Source organism: Vicia villosa, linkage group LG4, assembly GCF_029867415.1.
Source record: "Vicia villosa cultivar HV-30 ecotype Madison, WI linkage group LG4, Vvil1.0, whole genome shotgun sequence".
Lineage (NCBI taxonomy): Eukaryota > Viridiplantae > Streptophyta > Magnoliopsida > Fabales > Fabaceae > Vicia > Vicia villosa.
Window position 1 is genome coordinate 157,092,113 of NC_081183.1, and position 12,911 is coordinate 157,105,023.

At 37.3% G+C, this 12,911-nt stretch overlaps 1 protein-coding gene across 1 annotated transcript; it reads left to right on the forward strand.

Annotated features, from left to right (window-relative positions):
- Positions 1 to 542: 542 nt before the first annotated feature.
- On the forward strand, positions 543 to 3,979 carry LOC131600062 (uncharacterized; the record flags this gene model as incomplete). Its single annotated transcript, XM_058872294.1, has 2 exons — positions 543 to 2,742; positions 2,781 to 3,979. Coding segments are annotated over 2 exons (3,399 nt in total), but the record flags the coding sequence as incomplete, so codon positions are not given.
- Between the last annotated feature and the right edge of the window lie 8,932 nt (positions 3,980 to 12,911).

Genomic DNA, 12,911 nt, shown 5'->3' on the forward strand with positions numbered 1-12,911 from the left:
CTCTACAAAGAACAAGGTTGACAAACCAGGACCTTCAAATCCTGCTCGACCAGCGGTCAATGTCAATACTGAAGATAATTCTGAGGAGAATTTTCCTGAATACATAATACACAGAGGAGTTTGTTGCTACTGGAAGGCTGTCGACGTTCCGAATGTTGTTCGCCGCTCAAAGTAATCACCTCGCTGTTATTTTGACCTTCTGCCTTTCCCAAAGCAGAGAGATGTTTTATAGGGCTTTGCTTTTAAATGTTCCGCCCTAATAACTTTGTGTATAGGGCTTTGTTTTAAAAGTTTCCCTCTTTGTCCTGCCCAAGACAAATGAGTTTGTGTTTAGGGCTTTGTTTCAAAAATGAATCATAAATAAAGTGTCATTTTGAATTCCCTACACTATGTGTTTTTTATTTTTGCCTTTTTTCTGGAAATGGTAATCCTAAAAAACCAAAAAAAAAAAAACTTTTTCAAAAAAAATCTGCATACACTCTTGCATTCATAAATTTTCTGAAATAAATATAAATCACATGTGCAGATTTACTATTGATAAACCCATTGAATGCAATAATCCTATGCCCTCTCCCAACTTTGAGTTTCCTGTGTTCGAAGCCGAAGAAGAGGAGGAAGAGGAGATCCCGGACGAGATCTCTCGATTACTTAAGCACGAGGAAAGAGCCATTCTGCCTCACAAAGAGTCTTTAGAAAAGATCAACTTGGGTTCTGAAGAAGACAAAAAAGAAGTGACCATTGGATCGCTGCTTGATACTGATATTAAGAGTAAGTTGACAGACCTTCTCAAAGAATATGTTGACGTGTTTGCCTGGTCCTACCAAGACATGCCTGGGTTGGATATCAATATTGTTCAGCATTACTTGCCATTGAAGCCAGAATGTCCGCCAGTTAAGCAGAAATTGCGAAGGACTCACCCTGATATGGCTAACAAGATCAAAGTGGAAGTTCAAAAGCAACTCGATGCAGGTTTTCTTGTCACCTCCGAGTATCCTCAATGGTTGGCCAACATAGTGCCATTTCCGAAGAAAGATGGCAAAGTCAGAATGTGTGTTGACTACCGTGACTTGAACAAGGCCAGTCCAAAAGATGACTTTCCATTACCACATATCGACATGCTGGTTGATAACACCGCTAAGTTCAACGTCTTTTCCTTCATGGACGGGTTCTCCGGTTATAATCAGATCAAGATGGCTCCCGAAGATATGGAGAAGACATCTTTCATCACCCCATGGGGTACCTTTTGCTACAAAGTGATGCCGTTTGGATTGAAGAATGCAGGCGCAACTTACCAAAGGGCAATGACTACTCTCTTTCATGACATGATGCATAAAGAAATTGAAGTTTATGTGGACGACATGATAGCCAAGTCCAGCACAGAAGAAGAACATATTGAATACCTTTTGAAGTTGTTTCAACGATTAAGGAAATATCAGCTTCGCTTGAATCCTAACAAATGTACTTTTGGGGTTAGATCTGGAAAACTCTTGGGTTTCATTGTCAGCCAAAGAGGTATTGAAGTAGATCCCGACAAAGTCAGAGCTATTCAAGAGATGCCTGCACCAAAAACTGAAAAGCAAGTAAGAGGATTTCTCGGACGATTAAACTATATCTCCAGATTTATCTCTCAAATGACTGCTACTTGTGGGCCGATTTTCAAGCTTCTCCGTAAAGATCAAGGGGTTGTATGGACTGAAGATTGCCAGAAAGCGTTTGACAGTATCAAGGAATACCTGTTAGAACCACCAATATTGATTCCTCCAATTGAAGGAAGACCACTAATCATGTACCTTACCGTGTTGGAAGAATCCATGGGCTGTATGCTTGGACAACAAGATGAAACTGGTAAGAAGGAGCATGCCATCTATTACTTGAGTAAGAAATTCACAGACTGTGAGTCTCGTTACTCCATGCTCGAAAAAACGTGTTGTGCTTTGGCTTGGGCTTCAAAACGTCTCCGCCAATACATGATCAACAATACTACTTGGTTAATCTCCAAAATGGATCCGATCAAGTATGTCTTTGAAAAGCCCGCCTTAACAGGAAGGATTGCCCGATGGCAAATGCTGTTATCCGAGTATGACATTGAATACCGTGCTCAAAAAGCGGTCAAAGGAAGCATTCTCGCCGATCATTTGGCGCATCAACCAATTAATGAATATCAATCTCTCAAGTTTGACTTTCCTGATGAAGATGTCTTGTACTTGAAGATGAAAGATTGTGACGAACCGTTACCTGAAGAAGGTCCTGAACCTGGATCAAGATGGGGCCTAATTTTCGATGGAGCAGTAAACGCTTTTGGCAATGGAATTGGGGCAATCATCATCACTCCCAAGGGTACTCATATCCCATTCTCCGCCAGATTGCTATTTGAGTGTACCAACAACATCGCAGAATATGAAGCTTGTATCATGGGTCTCAAAGAAGCCATTGACTTAAGGATCAAGATCCTCGACATATATGGAGATTCAGCTCTCGTGATCAACCAAATCAAAGACAAGTGGGAAACTTACCACCCTGGCTTGATTCCTTACAGAGATTATGCAAGACGTCTGTTGACTTTCTTCAACAAGGTTGAATTGCATCATATACCTCGAGATCAGAATCGAATGGCAGACGCCTTGGCTACTCTATCTTCCATGTTCAAAGTCAATCATTGGAATGATATGCCTACAATCAGAATCACGCGCCTTGAAAGGCCCGCCTATGTGTTTGCAACCGAAGCAGTCACGATGATAAACCGTGGTTCCACGACATCAAACGTTTCCTTCAAACTCAAGAGTATCCACTTGGGGCATCAAACAAAGATAAGAAAACTCTAAGGATGCTTTCTGGCAGTTTCTTCTTGAACGGAGATGTGCTATACAAAAGAAACTTCGACATGGTTTTGCTCAGATGCGTGGATAGACACGAAGCAGACATGTTGATGCATGAAGTGCATGAAGGGTCCTTTGGAACTCATTCAAATGGGCATGCAATGTCCAAGAAGATCTTAAGAGCAGGATACTATTGGTTGACAATGGAATCTGATTGTTATAAACACGTGAAGAGATGTCACAAGTGCCAGATCTACGCAGATAAGATCCATGTGCCACCGACTCTACTCAACGTTCTCTCATCTCCGTGGCCTTTTTCCATGTGGGGTATCGACATGATTGGAATGATCGAACCAAAAGCTTCAAACGGTCATCGTTTCATATTGGTAGCAATTGATTACTTCACCAAATGGGTCGAAGCAGCATCTTATGCCAATGTTACAAGACAAGTGGTTGTAAGGTTTATCAAGAATAACATCATTTGCCGATATGGTATTCCCAGCAAGATCATTACTGACAATGGTTCAAACTTGAACAACAAGATGATGAAAGAATTGTGTGAGGAATTCAAGATTGAGCATCATAACTCTTCTCCTTACAGACCAAAAATGAACGGCGCCGTTGAAGCCGCTAATAAGAACATTAAGAAGATCGTCCAGAAAATGGTCGTCACTTACAAAGACTGGCATGAAATGTTGCCATTTGCTTTACATGGATACCGTACTTCAGTGCGTACTTCAACAGGGGCAACTCCCTTTTCTCTAGTATACGGCATGGAAGCTGTGCTCCCCGTAGAAGTTGAAATACCATCAATGAGAGTCCTCATGGAGACTAAGTTATCAGAGGCTGAATGGTGTCAAAGCAGATACGATCAGTTGAACTTAATCGAAGAAAAACGTATGACTGCTCTATGCCATGGACAGTTATACCAAGCAAGGATGAAACAAGCTTTCAACAAAAAGGTTCGACCTCGTGAATTTCGAGAAGGTGACCTCGTGCTTAAAAAGATCTTGTCTTTTCAACCAGATTCTAGGGGCAAATGGTCTCCTAATTACGAAGGCCCGTATGTTGTCAAAAGAACATTTTCTGGCGGCGCCATGACTCTTGCAAACATGGATGGTGATGAACTCCCGCATCCTGTGAATGCTGATGCAGTCAAGAAATACTTTGTCTAAAAAAATACAAAAAGAACAGCTCGGTAAGTTGAAAACCCGCAAAGGGCGACTTAGGCAAAAATGAGCGTCTCGGTGGACTGAAAACCCGAAAGGGCGGTCCAGGCAAAAATTAGAGACAATAAACAGAAAAAATTTATCCTGGTAGATTGAAAACCTGAAAGGGCAATCTAGGCAAAAATTAAGGAATAATGACAAAGTAACTGCATCAGTCCATACTTCGTCACCTGAGGAGTCTTTTTCATCGAAGGATCTTCAATAAAATCATCGCCAATCTGAAGCGACAAGCACAATCGAAACTCAAAGTTGTTAAGGGAATAGTGGTTATTGCTTTCAATGTAGCCTTTTCCGCATAATTACCATTTCCAACTTTTGTAAATACTCCATGGAATCACGCCTTTAGCTGATTTCCATCCTATTAAATAAATTTGAGCCTTGTGCCCATTTGTTTGCAATTCTAATTTATTTTAGCTTGCAAAATGACGCTTTAATTGTGTTATTCACTTTTGAAAAAAAAAGAAAAAGAAGTTTTAAATGAATTTATTTCACTTTTTCAAAATAAAAGCGAAACTTTCCTTTAAATGGTGAACAACGGAAGGAACATCAGTAGTTGTCTCCGTAGGATGAACAAAAGGGTTCTCCCTGAAAAATTGCTGAGACAACGGTATTCTGGTCCCAGAAAAGAATTCTTGAAGCAATTACCCCTTGAGGTAAAGAAGCTCTTCTATCCCCAGTGAAGAAACTCTTCTATCCCCAGTGAAGAAGGTCTTTTATCCCTAGTGACGAAGATTTTTCATCTCCAGTGAAGAAGCTTTTCCATCTCAGTAAAGATGCTTATCTTCCCCAGAGAAGTTTAAAGCACGCAACACCATTCATCACCCGTGTTATCTACACTGTGTTGAAGAACATTTGCCAAGTATCTGGTTGTATTGCGACGTCGGTCCATCTCCAGTATATACTTCTTTGTCTGTCAGTATCGTTTGCATGCATGCGACATTCATGACATTCATCATTCATACATATTTGCATCATTTATGCATTCTTGCATTTTTCAATGTTTGCTTCAAAATCACTTGTTCAGGATATATTTATCCCAAAAAACAAAAAAAGAAAAAGAAGAAAAAAGAGAAAAAAAGAAAAAAAGAAAAAGAAACAAATATGGGCGTGTCATCTCTCCAAGTAGATTGTCACCCATAAGCAGAAAGAATATCTTTTGTTTCTCCAGTTCCCCACTGAGATCATCCCTCGTGGAAGAAGGTTGCTTCAGTTTCTCCTCTCAAAACAAAGGAGAAAATCCCCATTTGAGTTCATTCCTCATTGGGTACAAAGTCTTGTTTGACTGTTTCTTTCCAATTCATTCTTGGTTAGAACCCTGTCTTTACCAAAGATTCAAATTCCGATTCTCCAAATAGAATTGTGAAAAACAGACCATAAGCAATAGCCTCATCATCTGAGCAGCTTATGTCTCTTTCAAAAGCTTTTTCCTCTCAAGGAAATCAATCATGAAGACCATTTGACAATCAGGGCCTTATTACTGTTCACAAGGCTGAATAACCAGTAATTTCCCTAGCAAAGTCTCCAGAATCATTTTATCACTTGACTGATAATTGATCATGTCTTCAAAACCACTATCACAAGGCTGGTAGTCGGTGACCCTTTTTGTTCTGGTTACATTATTAAACATGTCTATCACCATGCTGATAGTCGGTAATATTAACCGAACCGTTGAAACTCTTTTTACCACGTCAAGTCTATCACCATGCTGATAGTCGGTAACACAGTTTCATACCTTTCACCTTCGCATTATTAAACAAGTCTTTCCCTGTGTTGATAGTCGATAATGTCGATTGGCAAGCTTTTCTTACAAAGCTATCATTCCCCGGTGAAGCATACACTTGCTTTCCCGAAAAGACAAAACAGATTCTCTTCCTAAAACAGATTGAGACATCCTTCCCGATCTCTTTTCCCCAGTGGAGTCAGTTTGATATCCCTCGGTAAAGATATCCTTGCATCATTCGCAATTTTGGTATCTTAGGTCCAAAATTCGCGTCTTCTGATATTTAAGTCTCTTCCACCCTATCAAAACGAAGATTTTCAATCTTCATGTCTCAGGTTGAAGAAACTTAAATAGGGGCATCTGTCATACCCCAATTTTTGACCTAAGATACCACCTCATATCATTAACATATGCATCATTTGCATCTCTAACAAACTGCATAGCTTGTGTTTGCTACTTGTGACTCAGCAGGATTTAAACAAGAAATCACTCATCAGTACAAGTAACAATCAATCAGGGTTTTGTTCTCCCTTCATTTCAAATGAATCATCTTCATCAATAATCAACATTTGGTCCCCAAAGATTCATTTCAACAAGCTCAAAGGCACTGAACCAACCAGATTAGGGTTTTGACTGAAGATAGCATACTCCTGACCTCTGCTCAGGATTTGACCTAATGACTTGGGACATGACCTCAAGACCCCAAGTGCATCATTTTGATCCAATCCATTGGCTCAGAACATCTCCTACACAAAGATTGATCAACAGTGAAATTTCAAATCATCAGAATTAGGGTTTTGAACTATCAGGGACTAAAATCAGGGATCACATTTGGGAAACCCTAAAAATCGCCAGGAAGTCAATCAAAGGTTTCAATAATCCTCAAATAATCCCTATGACAATATACAATAGAAATTGTATCTCAATTCAAGATCCACAGTCATCAATTTCATCTGGTCGACAATTAGGGTTTTTGACCTAATTCACTGAACAACTGACTTTTTAATCAGGACATGGTGCCACAACTCAAACCATGGCTCAATATCCTCTAATTCTTCAATGTGATCCATTTATACCATTCATTTGGTGAGGATAGCCTGTTTCATTTGAAATCTCCAGAAACGCGATTCGTCTGAAAAAGTCAACTGTACAAGATCACCATTGACTTTTGGGGAATTTTGGTCAACCATGACTTTTGAAGTTTTGAATCATCAATATATGATATATGAAGTCATTTTATCAAGAAAAATCAAGAAAATCAATCAAGAGTCAAAAAGTCAAAAGTTTGACTTTCATACTTAGAAAATTTTTCTAAGTGTTTTTCATGGTTTTTTCCAAACTTTGGAAGGGAATTTCTCAAAATTTCACCTACAAACTGAAAAAAACTTCCAACATGAAAGTTGTAGATTTTGATCCAATAAACAACTTTGACACATATAAATGTTTTCCATAAGATCAACCATTTAAGAGATATGGTGCTTCAAAGTTGGTACTTTTTGAAAATTTCACTTAAAACTTCATTTTCTTCAAAGTTCATGGATCTTTTTCACCCATTTCCTTAAAGGTCTTGAAGAAACTTTCAACTAGGGTTTTGAAGTGTGTAACATGAGCTTTCCAAAATGTCCAAGAGCATGAAAAAATATGGAGTGTAGCTATGGTTTTGAATTTTGCCATTAGTGAACTTTTCACTTGAAATTTCAAGTCATTTTGCCAAAGTTATGAACTATCTTACCAAATAATGCAAGTGATGACACACCAATGCAATAATTTGAAGATATTTTCTGGTTTGGGATCAGATAGGAAAGAGATAAGAAGCTTAGAGAAATAACCATGGTTAAGTCACTTTTAACCATATGCATTTAATGGCAAGATTCCTTTCTATCTCCAAATGCCAAATCACCATTCTTTGGGAAACTTGCAAAGTTCTGAGTTCAGAACTCTTGGCCTATAAATAGAGGTCCTTACCTCATTCAAAATCACACCAAAACCTCACAAAAGATAGGTTTTCTCTTTCTTTCTTGAATTGCAAGTTTCATGAGTTTCAAAGAGGAGAAAGTGAAAGTTCCATCCCTTGCAAGTTCTGAGCAAAATGATGCTTCCCACAACCCATAAACATCATTTGGAAGTTGTCTGATCCATCCATACATCCCAAAAACACCTAAAACTCAAAATCACTACCTCACTTCCATATTTGCATATATTGAACCTTATCATGCCAAAATCCATACCAAGTTATATCTGTCCAAACTAACACTTCCAACACCTCATATATATCACATATGAACTATCCCAACACTCATCATCAATCAAAAACTTCAGAATCACCAAGCTCGATTCATACTTGAAGCAACTGCAGATCGGGTTCCACCAACTGATCCAGATGTTTTCAATCCACTCCAAGCATCCAGACACCTTCCATAAGGTCCATTGAAGCTATCCAGATCATCAAGCAACTTCTGTAACACCTCTATTGCAGAATTCGAATCCCAGCTTGGCCGTTTTTGAAGGTAAGTGCTATGAACTTCAAACTCATACATACATGCATCATAAATGAAAAATTGAGTTGCTATCTTGTTTCTGCACTATCACTGATCAATAGCCCTCAATCAATTTCACAATTCATCAATTATACACAATTTCAGATCGAATCATAAGATTAGGGTTCTTCGTGTTCATCAGAAAACCAATGATCTTAGAGTGAAAATAAATGCAATTAAATGATACCATTGTGTTCCTCGTCCAAAACCGAGCAAGATAGACTATCTACTTGATCAAAACAATCCAGTTTCAAAGATTTTCAAAAATCAGTTGAAGGTGTGTTCTTGGCGCGTTTTTTGGTTCATGAGTTTTAAAATTCAGTTTGAAAAGATATTTTACCCAGCGCGTATTACTAACAAGCCACAAGCGTGGCTCAGTTGGCTTTTGTTTTGAGTAGTGACCTCAAGGTCACGAGTTCAAGTCCCTATGGGACCAAACCCTTCTTTTTTATCACTTATTTTCTTTGATTTTTCACACAACTTCAACTAATTATTTAACTAACCAAATTAATTCATTTTTCATTCATTTTTTGTACACTCTTTATTTAACACATATATTTTATGAATATCCAAAAAAATCACAAAAATATATTTATTTAATGTATTTTTAATTGGGTTTAAAATGACATGCTTTTAAGTGTTTTTTAATACTTTAAAATATTGTTTTTCATTTGATTTTCAAACTTAATCACTTGTAAATATCTTTTGAGCAAACCCTAATCATCTAAGTGTTAATTAAGTATAATCTTTTTGCTTATCTTGATTAAATTAACTTCTTTCAAAATTCAAATCGTTTTAAGACGAGCGATCGCGATTCTTCTCAAAAACGATAAACCATTTCTTTTTGAAACTATTGATTAAATCTTTTTAATTGATCAATTGATTTTCAAAACGATGTGGGGCCTCTCGAATATTAGAGAGTATAAGACCCACTCCTTTTTTCCTTTTATACAAGTTTTTCTTTATATAGAAAACTCTTTCAAAAACAAAAACTTTCAAACAGTTTTTCAAACAACGCGTCTGTAAATAAACAATCAACCATGTTTTGTAAATAAAACACGGGCCTCCACGTAGGTATAAGTCCCAAGCCCCTTTTGTGCATACCCATTCCTGTACATGAAATTAGGTATTTCATTGTACACACACTTTTGTACATATCTCGATCAATTAAAACTCCAAAAAATACAAAAAAACAAAAATGAAGGTTTCTTTAAATCTTCCCAAAAATACCATGGGCCTCCATGTAGGTATAAGTCCCAAGCCCTTTTGTAAAAACCTGTTTACATAGCTTTGAATAAATTCAAGTGGACCTCTCCTCGAGTATAAGTCCCAAGCCCCGTGTATACAAATGGATCGTGCTTACAAGTATATTTCCTTCATAAACTCCATTATATACACACACTTTGTCATATATATATAATTGTTCATACCTGTTCATGTTTGTTCATACTTGTTCATGTTTGTTCATATGTGTGATATGTGTGCTTGTTCAACTTAGTACAACACTAGGTTCCCCATAGCCTCCTATTGGGCTTCGTGCAAAGAATCTCCACTAGTTTAGGTTAGGACATAGAGTATGGTTTCCCGGTGAAATCGCTCTAAGAGCTCAGACCAACTATACCATGCCTCCCCTTGGGCTTTGTACAAACGAGTGACCCTCCCATAGCCTCCTCTTGGGCTTACAATGCAAGGACCCTGGATTGTCCCTCCCATAGCCTCCTCTTGGGCTTACAATGCAAGGACCCTCGGATAGCCTCCTCTTGGGCTTCGTACAAGGACCCACGGGCTTCTTATAAGCATCCCCAATATCCAAATCAAAATACCCTAGGAGATTAGACATTTATCATCTCTATGATAGGAGTATCTCTTCTATATCATCACAAACAATTAAACAATCAATCAATCAATCAATCAAATTTTTTTGCCACAAGGCTGGCTAATCAATCAAACCTTTTTGCCACCGTACTGGCTGATTAATCAAAGTTTTTGTCACAAGGCTGACTTCATTGAAACTTTTGCCACAAGGCTGGCTGATTAATCAAAATTTTTTGTCACAAGGCTGACTTCATTAAAAGTTTTTGCCACAAGGCTGGCTAAAAAACATCTTTATCATTCTAAGCGCCATAAGCGGCATGGCCCAGGGCTTATAATGAAAAGATTTTCAAACAAAAAACAAACAGATGTATGTGATGATATAGATTAGATACATCGAACATTTAGATGACATTTGTCTCTTTTCCTTTGCTTCCACTAGCATAAGTGGGAACTACGATTGCTCTGACTTTCTCAACATCCCTTTGAGAATACGTAGGCACAAGGTCGTATCCTTGGCGAGCAAAACTTCTCCCTCAAACCATTCAAACCTTAGCACCCGTAGACCCCGAGCTACAGATGCTCTGATTCCCTCTAAGGGATATGTATGCAGAGGATCGCGATGATCTTTGCGAGCATAATCAAACAAACACCTTAGGTCCCACCTCTTTCTCACAAAAACCTCTCAATAACATGGAATGAAAAACAAAGCAAAGAAACCTATAGAGTACTATAGATACGTTGGGTGCTAACACCTTCCCTTCGTATAACCAACCCTCTTACCCAAGATCTCTCCCCCACTTTTTAGGTTATTGCAGCTTTTTTCCTTTTCCTCCTTTGGAAATAATAAAAAGTTTGGTCGGTACAAAAGAAAAATCATTTTTTGAGCACTCGAGCCCAAAGAAGGCATCAGGTGTCTCATCCCGAGAAAGGACAACGATTTTTCCCCGCGACAGATGATTATTTGATAATCCTTAAGGATCAAAATTTATGAAAGGCATCTCTTTGTTGACCCACTCTTCCAAGTCATTGTGAAAGAAGATGAAGAAATTGTCATAGTGTTGAATTAGTTATCCTAGATTGTCAAGACATTTATTCAAGCAAATGAAGTAGCTAATCAGCTGATCACTATTTCAATAATAATAATAATAATAATAATAATAATAATAATAATAATAATAATAATAATAAAAGATATTATGAACATTTGTTGTAGAAGTTTTTCTGATATATTAGGAAGGAATGTTTGACGCATTTGACAAGTGACTTCAAGCACAAGAAAGGGGGGGAGGGTGAATGGTGGTTTTTGAAATTTGTGACTAATTTTATACTTTTCTCAATTAAGATTGTGTTAATAGTCTCTTTAAGAGTAAACGATATCGAAAATAAAAATTGAATAATAAATAGCAGAAAATAAAGAGAGTAAGCGTAAGAGAGATTGCAATAAAGAGTTAACTAGGTTTGTTCGAACGTTGGCCTAATCTTGTCCCCAAGAGTGATTCTTGAGATGTTGACTGTAATTTTTTTTATTTTTTTACAGATTATGCCAACGAGCGTTTAATACAAATAGACTTTGAGATTTTCACTATTTCAATGATGATCAAAGATGTTCTGAACATCTGATATTGACGTTCATCTAATATCTCAAGAAGATTGTGTACTTTTATTCTCAAGATATTTTTATTAAACTTTGTCATGCGTAAATTATTTTAATATGTTCATTTTATTTTTTATCAAACACTCCGATTGTTTCTAGTTTCGGTCCTTTTTAATTCTCATTTTTAATCCAGTAAATAGTTTTTCTTCATTTAGTATACGGTTTATTTTCACTTTTTGTTCCTGAATACCAAGTCAAGGGCATAATGGGCATTATCTTAAAGTTAAAAACCCTGTTAGTTCACTGAACAAAGAAACGTGAGAGTGCATGGAGGCGATCCACCAATCATTTTTCAGCGGTGCCCTCCAATCCCAAATCTAAAACAAAATTTGAAGGTGAATTCTTATTTACCCAACTTTAAAAATTGGATAAAGTTACCTCCCTTGTAAAATGCTTTAAAAACAACAAACATTTGTAGTATTTTAATAAATAATTAAATATGTTAAATGAGATGGAATCGTGTGATTGGTTGGAGGTACACTATCCAACTTTTTGTGATGGGTAGAGAAGTTGTCCCCAAATTTGAAATGCAAAAGGGAAAAAGCTACTCTTCACGTAGCGTAGCGTACCATCATCTTATGTTTGCAACATGCATATAGACCAGTGACAGAGCCAGAAATTTGAGGGAGCCTGGGTATAGTGAAACCGGAAAAAACCCGACAGTTTTGTAAATTCTTATCAATGTATCGCATATCAAAAAAGCACTGTAGTGTAATAAATAACACCGACCAACACATTCTGAGTTTAGACAGAAATTGTACGTTATGCATAGGGGTGGACAAAAAACCGAGTCCAACCGAACCCGGTTCAATTGCTAAAAATATATCATTTCGGTCGGTTTTATTTTGGGCCCACGGGTGTAAGGATTACTTTTTTCAGTTGACAGCGAATTAGACTGGTCAAAACCGATTGTTACTTTTTCATCCATTCAAATCCGATACCGACCGAAATTAGAGTTAATATCAAAGTAAAATACTATGTTCAGATAAGTTACATGTCTTGAAAAAAAGTGAAATAATATTGGTTTTTAATTTTTCGAGACCCACAATAGTACCTGCTCTGCTGTTCATATGCTTCATAATTATATTAGCTTTTTTTATATTAACTCTACTAATATTAAAATCCTAGTATATCATTCAC